We start from the raw sequence: 17,184 nt of genomic DNA, 5'->3' as shown, positions 1-17,184 counted from the left end.
TAAGTAAATAAAAAGATGTGTGAAATATGAAGAAAACCGGATGCATTTTCGGAAGTTATAATCGTTTTGGTTATTCAAAACTTTGACCATTTGTGAGGAAGGTACCAGAAGGAATGGTCCGATCTCTACCATCTTAATAACAGATCCTGTGTTGAGGGAAATATTCAGATGTGCCATGTCTGAATGGAATCGGATGTTTTATGAGCTTCATTGATATTCAAAATTTCGACCCTTTGTGGAGGAGGTACCAGAAGGAGTCTGAATGGAATCGGATGTTTTATGAGCTTCATTGATATTCAAAACTTCGACCCTTTGTGGGGGAGGTACCAGAAGGAGTGGACCGATATATTCCATCTTATCACCAGAGCTTGGGTTAATAAAAATATTACCATGTGTGAAATTTGAAAACAATCGGGCTCTTACATCACATTTTATAAGAGTTATAATTATTCAAAATGTTAACCCTTTGTGGGGGAGGTACTTGATGGAGCGGACCGACATTGTCCATTTTTTGCGCTGATGCAAATACTAGGATTTGCAAAGTTGGAGCAAAATCGGATTATCCTTTCTCTTTCAGTGCAGTGAAATGATTTGTTTTTTTTTTTTATAATTTCGACCTTTTGGGGGGGAGATACCAGAAGGATCTAAGTTTGATAATAATATTACGATGTACCAATTTTGGACAAAATCGGATACTCCCTTCAAGAGTTATCTTGCGCACCAGCCAGACAGACGGACGGACGTACGGATATCGCTAAATCGACTCCAAATGTCCTAAAACGGATTTGATCCAAAGAGACCTAGGGACGCTTTTGACCGTATCAAATGATATATACCCTCTCTAGCCATATGGCAGAGGGTATAAATATAAGGATGTGCTTACTTTGAGCCTAATTCTCCCTTCGAGGGTTATAGAGATTTCCAGCCGGCCAGCCAAACAGTCATTTTGGCTGGACGTTTCAAAGGATGTATGCCTTCTAAGGCCATGCGACAGAGCGAATAAAAAATACACAGAAAAATTGCGCGGTGTTGCTAATATCTGACGATTAACATTAGTAATAGGATACCTTGTTTTTTTAATGAAAGCATATTATCTGATCTTAGTATTAAACACTAACAAAACTAAACTTGAATAAAGAACACAATTGCCTGTGGACTTTGTTTGTTACTTTTTCGTGTGAATTTTAATTTAGCAAACATTACCACAATCCAAAACAAGAACAGTTAAAATTTATTAACCCCTTCAAAACAAAACATCGGTTACTGCCAAACCTCTCTCATCGTTGACAAGTTTGACATACATACACTACAAATGTGTTTACAGTCTTATCTGACAAATACTTCATTCCTTCCTTGTATGAATGCAAATAACTAAACTTTCTCAGAGCAATTTCGAAAAATGAACCCAAATGCATAAATTCTGGGGACAGAAAGCAGGTTGCCATCATCAAAAACTTTGCCAAGATAAGAAATATTTTACAATAACAATTAAAATAACAATAAAGCCAGCTAGCATTCTGCTGGCTTGGGTTGCATATAAACTTGATAACATTTTTTAATTTGGAATTCATTTCAAATTCACTCCACTTACCAGCATTGCTTGCGAACAGGGCAATAACAGTGAGCAGCATTGAAATGTGGAAGAGTTGCCAACTCTTGATGGCAACAAAAGTTTTATTGTTTTTCTGATGTTTTAACATTTTGAGCGGCATTTGTTTACTTGTTGTTGTTGTTGTGAGACTACTAATTTTGGGTTGAACTTTCCGGCCCATGATCTGTGTTTATATTTGAGCCAGATAGATGGAATGTTTTAATTGTTCTGCAATGTTCTTAATTGTTGATGTTATAAATATTTCTTTAAGTATAATTTTCAATTGATATTATCAACAACCTATTTGGTAATTTTATGTTGATCTCATTCACACCATCCATTCTGAAATGAAAAATAGAAAAAAAAATATTTAATTAGTAAAGAAAATCAAGAAAATTATATAAATATATGAATGATATATTGAAAACAGCAAATTAATTAAGGGGAAAGGGAGAGGAATGAGAATGTTCATCTGCTGTTTCTATACATAAGATGGGAGTTATTTTAAATTCAGCACTGCTTATCGAGATAATCGTGTATGATCACGTCTAGTTCAATTTAGCTATGTCCGGCTGTATGCATCTTAAAATCAAGTCAAGGGCCATATTATTTTAGCCACAGTCAGAAAATGTTCAGTAACATAGCGCCAATGTAGAGGTACATCCTAATGTTCGGTAAGTCTAATCTGCTCCAATGTTTAAAATGATAGGCTGTAAAAATTATTTGAAAAAAATATTCAGTTAACAGGCATTGGTACATCGACTCTTTACACAGCCAAAAATATCTTGCGAAACCATTGTGCGAAGGCCCCATAAACAATAAAAATATTTTTCAAGCTAAATGTTCCGAAATTAATTGACCATTTTAGAAGGGGTCCCCGAGCTAAATTTAAAATTAAGAGGGCGAATGACTGGGTGGGTATTTCTCATGACGTAAGGAGGAATAAGGCTATTTTTCCAGAGTGTTTGGTTGGCCAAATAGATGGAATGAGAGACCAAATGAAAGAGAGTCACGTTCGCTTTTATTCCGGATGTGACATTTGTCATCAATGGTTTCGACTCAGCCTTGGGATTAATTTGAAAGGTCACGGTTTCCTAAATGGTTTTTGCATAGAAGGGGCCAATCCGATGCTGCTGAATGTGTATTTGGGTGCCTGCCCTATAGAAAGGCCGGTGTTTAGATTGGCTCGTTCCCTAAACAAGGGGGTGACATATGTCGAAATACGTATGAAAAAATTGGTACTCATACTTCGGTGTGGGCGCAGGTCAACGCATTTTATTCATCTGGCGTTTAGAGCACCGTGAGATTGAGTCAAGCGGGCTACCATGTTGGGCTATCCCCAAATTTAAGGTCCTTTCCTTAAGTCTTAGAAATTCCTTTATATGGGAACTACACTTATATTGAAAGAAGTTAATCTGCTCTTTGGTGCTATTCCAAGAAAAATAAGTCTCTATTAAATATTTTTGAAAGTTCCAAAAATACCGAAGATCGGGAGGACGTTATATGACGTCTTTATCAGAAAATTAACCTACATTGGGAAGTAACTCTATTCGGCTGTAGATTTGGTTGGAAATTGGGGCAAAATCCTCCCCAATATAAATATTTGTGAATATCTTATATTTAATAGTGTGAAGTCCATGATAAATTCAATAGAGGGTGGTAACTAAATAGACAAATATTTTTATGATAAATATATACCTTACAAACAGGTTCAACGACGAATATTTCGGGTATAATAGGAATAATCAAAATAATAGTTATAAATTTGACATACGCTTTCTTTTATGGGCAGAACATAAAAAAAAAAACAGAAGCATCAAAGGTAGCAGAAATATTCAACAAAAATATCGATCTAAAAATTGAAAATTCGATTTTTAAAAGCAAATTTTCTTGGTAGGAACATATGAACAGGAAAAAATTGCAAAAGAAATTTTAGAAATAAATATTTTTTCCAACTTTCTCTACTTGTCCGGTCCATAAATACCAAACAGTTGAAAGTTTTACAAGACTATCAGCTACACAAGTATTTATATGATATCAGTGAAGACTTTCCTATTAATAATATTTCAAGGTCAAAATGGCAAACAATTTTTTTCAAATCAATTAAATCAAATTTTTATCTTTAAATGACGAATACAAATCTCATGTCTTGTTTAATAAAAATGGAGAATTGTGCGCTATGCTGATGTAACCAATTCAAAAATTCGGTATTTTATTGAACCAAAAGCGGTTTAAAATAGAATCAAGTTTATGCAATCTCTAACAATACACGAATATTCAAATATATTTTCTCTAAAAAGATAAAGATTCATATGTAAATTTTCAAAAACAATTCAAATGTTTTTTGTAGCGTATTTTGCAAACTTTCTCTTTGGTTAGCAAACAGTACATTCGCCTGTCTAACAACCCACACTAATTTGAATAAAGTCTAAGAAATGTGTTCTATAATATTAATGAAATGCAATTTTTTTTAAAAAATCATCAAATGTTTTTTATTGCTGCATAAACCTAAACGAGTCGTTTTAGATATATAATTAACATTTATCTACATTAGGCGATTTAATATTGTAGTTTTTTTTTTCTTTAAAAAGTTCGTTTCTTAAGTCTTTTGTTTCTTCTCTTGAATTAATTATAAATGACTTAGATGAATGTGTGGCTATTTGATAGACGAATTAATGTGGTTTTTGACGTTTGCTAAACAACACTTAATTCTATATTTTGACATGTTTAGAGGCATTAAATCAAAAGATAAGAAAACATCTTCCATTTGCTTTTTGGTGCAATAACCTTTCGGCGAAAAGGAATAAATACCCTTCAACTAATTAAATCAATTGGTCTATTTAAGCCGATGATATAATTTTTGATTTAAAATGTTGGTTCTTGCATAAATCAAAATAACAGTTCTTTTGTTTGCACTGAATTATATTTCTCTCACAATAATTTTGCAGAATTATGTCATAAAGTATGCCATAAAAAATACATATTTTTTTTTAAAATAAAAAAAATCTTTCAAAACCACATTCAAGTATTTTTAAACTTTATTGTAAGTCTGATTAATGGTTAAAAGTTTTGAAATGCATGCGATTTTAAAAAACAACAAGAGGGATTTGTCCTCAGCTTAGTAAAACGTCTGGCTACTACTGAAAAATAGCCAGTGACCACTTAAAAATGATATTATTATCTCAGGGTATATTATTAACTTTGTCATTCCCCTTTCCAATATCTTAATATAATTATATTGGACTCTACACAAGGTGATATAAAAAACTGCAACAAAGTGAAACACTATAATATTTACATTTTTTTAATTTTATTGTTTTGTTTCATCTCACCCTGTAATGTTTATATTCATGTTCAGAATACAGTTCTATATCGATCTAACAATTTCCTTTCGTCTCTCTCCTGATCCGTCAGTTGAAATCAAGATAGAAGTTATAATATTTAATAAGAATAAATAAAAATTGATACAAACGTTTGATGTACTTCAAGGATAATTGTTGTTAAAAATAGGCTGTGTTAGTCTATATTTATATACCTCCTTATTACCGTATATTTGAATTATTGAATTTTTCGTTTTTTTTTTTTTTAATATTTCAGCCACAATTTCCAACCATATCTTATAGTGAGAGCTATGGGTAGGTCATATTCCCCATTTACAAATATGTTCAGTATAGGTCCACTTATTGGTGTGGACACGCCATAACTGAAATTTCCAAATTTAAGCGTTTTGTGGGTCCAGAAGAGTTTTGGAACGATATTAGTTGTATTTACGACTCAGTTCTCTTTTTTGGTATTGGGCCCTTATTGTGATACCTTCTGATATTTTGTGTTTCGAAAGCATCTGTTTTGATTATGATCTAACTGGAAGAAAAATGACCAATAGAAAATTATAAAATATCGGTCCATGTTTTGTCACCATCTTCATATGGGGACATCAACCAGATTCTCTCTCTACAAAGATTTGCAGTATAGGTCCATTAATTGGTATCGACACCACATAACTGTAACTGCGGATTTGAAGTATTTTGTAAGTTTTATTCGCATTGTTAACTAATTTATATATGATTTCAATTCTCAATGGAATAAACCCCTACCGAGAACATTTTTGATGAAGATGCCTTGTAGGTAATGCCTCCATATTCTGGTCTTTCCTGATATTCAGTATTTCGAATATGTCGGCCACAATTTTAAACCGCAAATGCACCTTATGAAAATTGTTGAATATCAGGTCAGCTTCATATCTCAAAACGTGGTTCGATATTCAATATTTTCGTAAGGTACATAGGGGCATCGACCGATTTGAGGGTTTTTAAGGCTCTGGTCATATTGGTAGCTTTAGAGGATGTAGTTTCCTATAGCAATAGATAGAAAACCCTCTCACAAAATTTGTTTAATTTAACTTGAAATTTTGGATTACACTCCATAGGACGATAGCCTTCTTATTATAGGTATTTTTACAGCTCCCATACGACGATACTTCCCTACCTTCGGCATCTTGACGATTTAAATCACATTTTATAAAGGATTTGTCTAGAAATTGGTACTTAAGTTCATAGTGGATTTTACCTACAGTAGAATATTGGATATATATTCGGTATTCTGATGATTTTAGCCACAGTTTGTAACAGTAAAAGGTCAAAATTTTGAAAAATAATAACAGTCTTAGAGTGGCAGATCAATATTCGAATTTGTGCATCCTAATATATATGACTATGTGAGAGAAAGTGTGAAATGGAAATACTTCCCCCACAAAACTTCCTACACAAAATTTTGGAAAAATCGAAATTTGACCATATCATTCCGGTAGTTCTCCCACAAAACTTCCCACACAAAATTTTGGAAAAGTCGAGTTGATGTCGACCGACATAGTACAAACTTGGTCCTTGGTAATATTTTTTTCAGACATAGGTTAGGAGGGAACATAGGGCATCTGCTTCTCGTACCTCGTATGTGCCAGAAGGAATGGACCGATGTTTCCCCAGCCAAACAGAAAACTAGAAGGACGGCCATGACAAGATAGCCTTAAATTTTACTGAAACGGATTTCCCACAAAAAGGCATACTTTCTAAAATCTTAATTTCAATGTTACACGTTTCACGGTAAGAATTATCCAGTATAAGCAGTTGATTGAAAATTAGCTCTTTTGTGACACATGTGAAAATGTTTAAAATGTCAGGATACAAATCATATATTTTTAAATTATCTTCAGAAAAGAAGCATACAACATTGTATTATACATAATTAATTTTTCACCACCAAAATATCAATTTTAAAACGATTTTCTTCTTTTCAGGACTGACCAAATTTTTAGTGGGAAAATTATTACAGATTTTACTATTATGTACATACCGGACCTGTATTCTAAAGGAACCGCAAATGTTCATGGAACATTGTGTAGAGTTAAAAACATAAATTTTCCGCCAAATTCTTTATCTCATATCCATAACCCGAGGACTTACATGACCACTGCATGAAGTACTTCACAGGTTCGCAGACAGTAAGAGAATACCAGACTCAAACAAAAAAAAAAACAATTTAAATTCAAGACGCTATGCGAATAAATAACCGGCTACTTGTGTCTATGCGCTGTCTGTATGTGTCTTTTGCAAACATTAATGGGCGAAAGTTGCGCCTGCGTCAAATCATCGTAACGATGCTTTTGTGCTACGCCATTATTGCCATTGTTTATTTATTCGATTAGTTGGTGGCTGGAGGAAGGCCAAACCAGAGGGAGAGGGTGGTCATTGATGCCGTTTTTTTTTTTTCTTTCTTTTGACAGTTTGCACAAATTGTAAGAGCCTTTTTAGCTATTGATGATTACAATTTATTGATAAATATTTTAAAGAAATAAAAAAAAACAAAAAATAAAAAAATCAATAACAAATCAATCTTAAAGATACATCGACAATTGTGCGTTGGTTGCGTGTCTTTCTAATTTGCCAAATTAGACGAAGATGAAGAAAAAAGTGAAATTTTTCTAATGTATTAATAAGCGTAGATAATGTTGCGTGTGTGTGTGTTTAGCGAAGTAAGAAAAGAAAGAAAGGTATGCATTTGTGTGGGTTATTTAAAATATTATATATCACACATTTAATTTGCTTGCTAACGATAAAATGGAAAGTAGTTAAAACATACTAAACAAAAAATGTACGCGAGTAAATTGAATATTGATAGAAGTGCAGGGATTTGGGAAGTAGGGTGTTGAACAGTGATCTATTTTTGAAAGTTTAGGGAACTAAAAAAAAAACTGTAAAAATATGAAAGTGAAAAAAAATATTGAAACGCATAGCACCATCTGTTGTAAAAAGCACTAATTAGTTTTTTGAGAATAGGTGTTGTACAAAAGTCAAAATAGGTAACGCCTTTGATAATTTTCAAACAAAAGTTTGCTTCTATGAGGAAGAACTTTCAATCCTACTTATATAAATTACATTATATAGCAGTGCATGTAGGAAAACATATGCAGAATTTTAGTATTCATGCGTAAAAATTTTGAGGCAAAACTCTAAAATTACAAGCTAGTTTTGATTTTTAATTCCCTATCCAATTAATTAATCCCTATTAAATTAATTAAAAATTGCCAACCCTAAAAATTATTTTTTTTTTCACCGAGAAAAGAATTTTTTTGAGTAACTGTAGCTCTCGATATTCGGTATTATGATGATTGTAATCACATTTTTAAATGGATTTTTCTGGAATCTGATGTGTGAAGTCGAAGGTAAGTAAGTAAAAAGGTACTTATGAATCTGACAAATATTGTGTAAATAAATCTGCTATTGCCTGTAGCCTCCATATAACGGTACCCTCATATTTTTTAAAGGAATTTTCAGAAATTCTGCACATGAAGTTCATTTAGCTACTTTATAGAATGGTTTATATAGGTCCATGATAGTATATAGCCTCCATTTTACTGTACTTCCGAATATTCGATATTCTAATGACTTTAGCTAAATTTTACAATGATTTTGTCTGAAATCCGATATGAAAAGCACTTAATAGGTACCTATAACTCTAACAAATAATTGTGCAGATAGGCCTACGATTACATATAGCCCCTTTATAAATTTTGGTATTGTCTTTCCCTAGTTAAAAATTGCCTATATACAGGGTGAGATGAAAAAAACTGCACTCGACATCTGTAAAAATTATTCCAGTGACAGCTACAGCTACAAAAGCATTTTGTTGAGAATTTGCCAGAAAAAAAGAAGCGACTTAATCCGCGTCGCAGTGGCCGAAAAACTGCTCGTGAGTTGAACATATCGCAATACTCTATTCGGCAATTATTGAAAAATGAGCTCGGGGTAAAGCCGTCGAAATTCCAAAAAGTGCAAGAACTTACACTGCAACAGAAAGAAAATAGACTCAAAAGAGCTAAAGAATTGCTTTGCTTGGCAGCAGTTTGTAAACAAACAAAATGATAGTGTTTAATTGCCAAAGAGGTCAGCTGAAAATGCCACCAGAACTCAAACGCCGGCCATGGTGATGGTGTGGGCCGCCATAACATCCGATGGTCGCTCTCCCCTTGTATTAATCGACCGTGGCATCAGAATAAATGCCGAATATTGTCGCGAAAATATTCTGGAGGGTCTTAAAGCCTTGGGCACGCAAACATTTTGGTCGCAGACCTTGGATATTCCAACTGAACTCAGCACTTAGCACGCGCCACCCAAGAATGCTTAAAAAATGAGGTTCCTCGCTTCATTTCCAGCGCTCAATGACCACCAAAATCTCCGGATTGCAATCCATTGGACTATTGTGTCTGAAGTATTTTGGAAAGCAAGGTTGGCACTAAAAATACCAAAGTCTTGATAGCCTCAAGCAAGGCGGGAATTTTAAAATACCGCAGAGCAACATTCGGGCAGCGTGTGACGGTTTCATTAGCCGTTTGAAGGCTATTTCCGACATTTTAAATATTTCTCCGATGCTCTCATATTTCTACATAATTTCCCTAAAACATTTGTCATTAAATACATTGTTGTCTCTTCATGGTCTGTTCAGGTGTTTTTCGATTTTTTTAAGTTATAACATGTCATTGTTCAAAACTTCGATTCCAATGTATTGCAATTTTGTTGTTTTATTTTTGCAATAGAAATTCCACCGTTAGAAACTTCATAATACCCACTCATCCATCACTGAAAACGCCTTTTTGTCTATGTTTGGTTTTTGTCTCAACAAAATTGATTGAATGTTTTTTTTCTTCATCTTTGGTAACGACTATCATTCAAATCAAAAATACCATAAAATTAACATCAACAGAAAACGAATCAAAGAAAATAAACAAACAAACCACGACCAAAAAAATGAGTCTGAAATGTGAGATAAGACATCAGGCATAAGACAGTGAGACAGCCAGAGAAACAAACGGACAAAGTGGCCGTGGACTGCAACGGCGACATTGTGAACAGAATGCCAACGAAATAGAAAGTTAATGAAACAAGACTTCATTTTTTTGTCCACCCCTTCAGTACCTACAATTTCCATTCCATTCACAAGATCTCAACAGCTATTTTACTGGAGCAGTGGAATTTGTTGTCTTCTTTGTGTTCCAATTGAATGAAATTGTTTCGTTTTTCTCGCTGGCCCTGCACATTTCTCTCTGTCATCTTCACAAATTAAGTTAGGTTAGGTTTTGTTTTGTTTGTTTCTGACTGTCACATTTTTTTTGTCGGTTAGAAGAGCTATGCAGATTGTGGGTAATTATAGTTGAGTGATGTTGCTGAGTTCAAGTCAGGTAATGATTTGTTGATAATTTCATTATTTTGGGTGTTGAAATTGTTCACGTCTCTGTGGTTGAATTTCTTGTAGTGTAATTACTTGTTTTGGATAATTGAGTTATGAGAATTTGGGTGAAGGTGAGACATAGGAGTTGTGTTTATGTGTGTGTGTGTGGAAAGTAATCTATGAGAGTTAAGAAAAATATATGTACTCTTATTGGATTGGATTTAAACCAGAGTCGAGTAATTTAGCTGGATTGTCCGAATATAGCTATAGCAACCATATATATATTCATCCAATTTAATATCCAAGTACTTTGCAGCTTAAATATACATGCCACTAGCTGAGCGTGATCCAAGGACGAACCCTATTGGAGACAATCGGTCAAAATTTAGATATAGCTCCCATATATGTATATATTCGTTCGATTTGCTTTTTATTATGCATCAAACGTGTAACATCAGCCCAAATAGTATGGTATTTTGTATATACAACCAAATTAAGCTTGGCAATAATTATATATTTGATCGAAATCGGTTCAAATATAGCTATAGCTCCCATATATATTGTTCATCCGATTTGTTACATTTGTTCTTCACAGCCGTAATATGCACTGCTTAACAACAATATTCGGGGAAATATATCAAATACAACTCAGAAACACCTACGAAAAATTTTATCGAAATCGGTTCAAATTTGATATATATCTTTATCCGATTTCAAGTTAATTGTGCACCAAATATATGAACATATGAGCCCGAATCGAAAGGCTCAAATGCCTCGGCCAATCAAGTGGAATCGATTCAGAGGAGGATATTCCTCTCATATATCAGTTCCTTTGGACTCTAAATTATAACTATAATCATAATTGGTATGATTTAATTCTCACAAGTTCCCCATAATTATGTGAAGCTCTACTATATGCAAAGGGGTGTAGAGTATCATAAAGTCGGGTCGACCGACATTTAGACATTCTTTACTGGTTTGAATTTTAATATATTTCGACGGTACATATCAACAGCATTTGATCGATTCGTACCAAAAAAATTTAATCTACATATCCCAACCCTACATTAGGTTTAACATTAGTTCAAACATTGCAAAGTGGATAAGATACCTGAGAAAGTAATCCGAAAAAATCACACCATCTTGTAAGGTATAATTCTAGCAGTTTGTGTTGTGGAAAGTTCAAAGAAAATCGCAAACTGATTAAACATTTTACTATAGATTTTATTATACGAACTTTATCCTATTAGGGGGATGATGAAGGGGGGGGGGGATACTAGAAAAAGTGGAATATATTTTTATGATGATTATATTAGGTACTCTTTTAGCTCAACCTGAGAATTTTTATATCCTCCACCATAATATGGAGAGTATATTAAGTTTGTCATTCCGTTTGTAACACATCGAAATATACATTTTCGACCCCGCAAAGTATATATTCCTGATCACCATAAAATGTCGATATGTCGATTTAGCGACGTCCGTCCGTCTGTGGAATTCTCTCTAGATTCCGAACGAAATGAAGCAGGTTGATAAAATTTTACTCAACTGTATATTATGTCTGCAGGACTTTTGGTATTGAAAATGGGCCATGTAGGCCCACGTTTTGGAATAGCCCGCATTTAATGGTACCACCCGATATTCGGTATTTTGATCATTTTAGCGACATCATTCAGCGAAAATGTCTCAAATTTGGTATTTGAAGTTCTTAATGGATACTACAGCCTATGACAGAAAATTGTCCATGCAGGTCCACGTCTTCGTATAACCCCCATATAACGGTACCTCCCGATATTCCGTATTTTGATGATTTTAGCGACATTATTCACCGGGATTGTTTCAAATTGGGTATTGGAAGTTCGTAATGGATACAGGATACTGCAGCCTATAACAGAAAATTGTCTGTGCTGGTCTACGTTTTGGTGTAGCCCCCCAATATAATAGTACCCCCCGTTATTCGGTATTTTGATGATTTTAGCTACATTATTCACCAATTTTTTCAAATTTCGCATTTGAATATTGTAATGGCTTATGACGAAAGTTGCCTATGCAGGTCCACGTCGTCGTATAGACCCTAATATAATGGCTACATTCGTTATTTTTAAGATTTTAAGAAAACTTTTAACGGATTATATTTTTGAAAATTGCCTAAATGATTCGAAATGGTGGAGGGTATTAAAGTTTCGGCCCGGGCTTACAGCTTTCTTACTTGTTATTATTATTGTTTTTTTCTTTTTTTTTTTTTTTTTTTTTTTGGAAAATTTTTCAATTTTTGGGGGAGGTACCAAAAGGAGAGGAACAATATATTTTATTTTAACACTTGTTCTAAATGAGGAAAAAATATATGAATATTATATTAGGAGGTTAAGTTTGAAGAATATCATACACTGATATCATATATTACGAGGGTATTTTTTCAAGATTTTGGTCATTTGTCGGAAAAGTACCAAAAAATATTGTCAATTCTCCCACCTGACCTAAGACAGTCAAATCCTACAGTGTGGCAACTTTCAACTATATCGGGTACTCCAATTTCTTTGTATGAGATTTTTTATTTATTCATTGGTTTATTGCAATATTTTGAGTTACTGTCAAAAACGTTCCAGGAGTGGGGCGATATTGTCCATCTCCCAACTCGATCTTAGTTTGGTACAAATATTTTCCTATGATGTACCAATATTACAATTCATACGCTGAAGAGATGAAAATGTTTATAAGTGCGGTTGTAAGATTTAGAAGATTTTCCAAAAGAATTTTAGTTTAATGTAACTGTTTGGTTCCTCTTCTATTGAGCTTACGATCTCATTTGGGTAAAAAAAGTTTTTTGTCATAAGAGTTATTTTAAAAATAACTTTTGGGGAGAATATCCCAGACAAAAAAAAAAACAGGAACTGGTGAGAATTGGTGGCTCTTTCCGAAAACTAGGTATTCCCTGTCTTACCCCTGGCAAACGTCACCACCTTTCCCCACTAATAAACAAACAATCCCACGGCAGCTACGACACCGGATTGACCCGAAACAACAACACTCCAGTTTCGGCCAGCGGCTGCCAACCCAGTGTATACATGTTCGTGTTTGTTTATTTTTCTGTTTTGGGAGCAGCACATCCCGGAATGCTTGCTCCGGATTCTTTTGGTCCGTGCCGGGCTTGAGGAAAACCCCGGACCATGGTTCTGTACGGTTTGCCAAAACACCATCCACCATAGATCAGTCTCGGTGCGATGTAATGGATGCAGAGGATGGGTGCATTTTAGAAATTGTTCCGGTTTAACCCGGTTGCGAGACTATAGCGATAGGGACTATGTTGCTTCGTGCTGCACCAACGTAGTCCCCAGTGAGTCCACGACCTCGTCGTCAACTTCCGAGTCGTCGTCGGAGTATGGAACTCCCCCGCAGTCTCCAGAACAGCAACCTCTACCGCAGCACTTAACGCCACATGTTGCTGTTCCAATTCCGGACAATGCATCGTTCTTGCAGTTCAATTGCAACGGACTCCGAGGTAAAATTGATGAGATAGTGGATTTTATGAATCGGAGGAATATTAAGATCGCAGCGGTGCAGGAAACCAAGCTCAATGAAAATTGTAGCTTACAACGTTGCAATGGTTACAACGTATTGAGGAAAGATCGCACCAGAAGTGGAGGTGGGGGATTAGCGTTCCTGATACACCATTCTGTTCAATACAGACCTATCTCGCTTGAGCTAGTCTCTAGTGACCCGTACATGGAGTGTATGGGGGTAGCAGTCAAGTGTGGTACTGCCGAGGTAGAGGTGCTTAATGTGTATATCCCGCCGGTTAATAGCTGTGAACCGCGTTACTTGCCTAATATAAGCCCACTTTTGGAAGGCAATAACCGCCTGGTACTAGGGGACTTCAATGCCCACCATGAGTTGTGGCATTCCGTCCTAGGTAATGACCAGAGGGGATCAGCGTTGGCAGAGCAGATTGACTGCTCCACATTTTGCACGGTAAACGAGGATGCCCCCACCCGAATAAGAGGAGAGTGTCACAGTTCGCCAGATTTAACCATCGTGTCACCCGGTCTGATAAATGACGTGACTTGGCAACCCGTCATTTCTCTTGGCTCAGACCATCTCCCGATAATCGTCTCCATCAGCAGATCGCCCGATTTCATAACCTCTGAACGCCGCACTTTCCTTAACCATGGGAAAGCCCACTGGCCCGAGTTCAGAGAGTTCACCAACCTTCGCTTCAGAGAACTGCCCAATCCTTCTGATGTTCGGCTGAAAGGATTTTCCGGGACATCATCAAAGCTGCAGCCGCTCGCTATATACCTGCTGGTCGAATACCCGAAGTAAGACCAAATTTCCCAGCAGAGGCAGCGGGATTAGCGAATGAGCGTGATGAGCTCCGACGTACCAACCCTACTGATCCCAGAGTCAGTGAACTGACAGTGGAAGTCAACCGGTTGGTACAGGAGCATAAGCGGAAAAAGTGGCTAGACAATCTGAAGTGTTGCAACATTGGAACCGATTTGAGTAAACTGTGGGTAACGGTAAAGTCACTCTCGAACCCTGGAAAAAAGGATGATAGGACAGCAGTCACATTTAACGACGTAACTGTGATTGATCCGAAGAGGTGCGCTGGCTGTTTTAACCGCCAATTTGTCGAGCACCCCGAGAGTGATAGGGCAAGGCGAAGAGTACTACGTCGTATAAGAGCTCTTCCCGCCGAGGATGTACCTCCACAGTTTACGATGGGTGATGTTGCGAATGTCATCCGAAACGCTAAGTCATCTAAAGCGTTGGGCCCGGACGGAATATCAATGGTAATGTTGAAGCAACTGGATACGCCGGGAGTTGAGTATTTAACCAAAGTCCTTAACTTGTCGTTAGCCACCCACATAGTTCCCGAAGCCTGGAAAATGGGCAGGGTGGTCCCGCTACTGAAGCCTGGCAAGGATGCCAGCAAAGGCGAATCATACAGGCCAATTTCGCTTTTGTCGCCAGTAGCAAAGACTCTCGAGGCTTTACTCCTCCCCAGTATTAGAGGAAGCTATTCAGTTGCTAACCATCAACACGGTTTCCGTCCACTACATAGCACTACAACAGCATTGCACGCCATATCCACACATATCAGTCGAGGACTCAACCAGAACAGGCCGTGCCACAGAACAGTAGTGGTGGCTCTTGACCTATCAAAGGCCTTTGATACGGTCAACCATGCCACGCTGTTCGAGGACGTTGAGAACACTACCCTCCGGCCAAGTTTGAAACGTTGGATAGTCAACTATATGTGTGGACGCCAGTCGTACGTGGAATTCCGGAATAAGAAGTACAAGCCTCGTAGAGTGAAACAGGGAGTTCCCCAAGGTGGGGTGATATCTCCGGAACTGTTTAACCTCTACCTTTCCGGAATTCCGCGCCCTCCAGACGGCATCGAGATCGTAACTTATGCGGATGATTGTACGATCATGGCGTCGGGTCCTGTAGTTGATGACATATGTGTCAGGGTGAATAACTATCTCGCGGAGCTTGCCGCCTTCTTCCACGCGAGGAATATGAAAATATCCGCCACTAAATCGACGGCCACACTATTTACCACATGGACTGCGGAGATGAGAACACAGCTGAATGTGCAGGTCGAGGGGCATATAATTCCGACCACCAACTACCCCAAAATCCTTGGGGTCACATTCGATAGCATGTTCAAGTCTTCCGCGCAAGCCACAGCTATTTGCGATAAAATGAAAAGTAGGAACAAGGTCCTCAAGGCGCTAGCCGGCAGCACTTGGGGTGCGGATAAGGAAACCTTGTTGACCTCTTATAAAGCGATAGGTCGGTCTGTGGTTAGCTATGCGGCTCCAGTGTGGTCGGCGAATACAAGTGCAACGCAGTGGAAATGTATTCAGACCTGCCAGAATGCCGCCCTGAGAACTGCAACAGGGTGCCTCCTCATGACACCTGTGGACCACTTACATGAGGAGACGAAGGTTCTTCCCTTACGTCAGCATAATCATATGCTTTCGTTGCAGTACCTGCTTGGGTGTTATCGCGGGAGTCACCCTAACCACCATATGGTGGATAGAACTCCTCCACCCAGGCGTGTCAGGAAGGACCTGCACGATCTAGAGAGAGAGGTCCAGCGATATAAGAGAGAGCCTCTAGATCATGAAGCCTATCAAGCGGGTCTGAATAGCATTCATACTGATGCAGTCACAGAGGTAGTTAATAATTACAGTATGAATGCCATACTCGGAGTCCACCCCCCATCCATTGCAGCTGAAGAACGTCGGCTGCCTAGGCAAACCAGGGTAGTTTTGGCCCAACTACGTTCAGGATGGTGCAGCCGTCTCAATTCGTATTGGGCACGAATTGATGAGGATGTGCGGAACGCCTGCCCAGCGTGTGATACAGGCCCGCACAACACGCTGCACTTGTTTAATTGTCCTGCCAAACCTACCCAACTCCGTCCAGAGGATCTATGGCTACAGCCCATAAAGGTAGCAGAATTCCTAAACCTGGACATTGAGGAAGAACCAGATTAGTCGGAAAAAAAAAAACAACAGAACGTGTAAAACTGCTACAACAACAACAACTAATAAACAAACGTTGTATTTATAAAACCCACAATAATGGGATTAAGCCTGACTATTTTGCAACAATAAAATACTACGGTATCCCGAACGAACATGTCAACACAGTTCTATTACTTTTTTCTTAAAGTTCACTATTAAATGCGGAAATTCCACAGAATAAAGGATTTTTTTTTAGCAAAATACTCTTAATATTAATCCATAACCAGCATTTGAGCAAATACCAGGGTATTTACCCAATAGACGCTAGATAACCTCCGACGAATATTCCTAAATGTTGCAAACGAAATGACAAATAAGCAGATCATATTAAAA

General features: G+C 37.0%; 1 protein-coding gene across 4 annotated transcripts in view; it reads right to left on the bottom strand.

Moving 5' to 3' along the window:
- LOC101901305 (uncharacterized) overlaps window positions 1-17,184 on the bottom strand; it is a 105,801-nt gene that overhangs the window by 63,008 nt on the left and 25,609 nt on the right. For all 4 annotated transcript variants that reach the window (XM_020036361.2, XM_020036362.2, XM_020036363.2 and 1 more), the window contains exon 3: window positions 1,592-1,933. In XM_020036361.2, the coding sequence (XP_019891920.2) occupies window positions 1,592-1,772 (181 nt within the window). In that variant the 5' untranslated portion in view covers window positions 1,773-1,933. The remainder of the gene's footprint in view (window positions 1-1,591; window positions 1,934-17,184) is intronic.

This window comes from Musca domestica, unplaced genomic scaffold (genome assembly GCF_030504385.1).
Source record: "Musca domestica strain aabys unplaced genomic scaffold, Musca_domestica.polishedcontigs.V.1.1 17, whole genome shotgun sequence".
Lineage (NCBI taxonomy): Eukaryota > Metazoa > Arthropoda > Insecta > Diptera > Muscidae > Musca > Musca domestica.
Note: the sequence above shows the minus strand (reverse complement) of the source record. Positions and strands in the feature narration are given on the sequence as shown.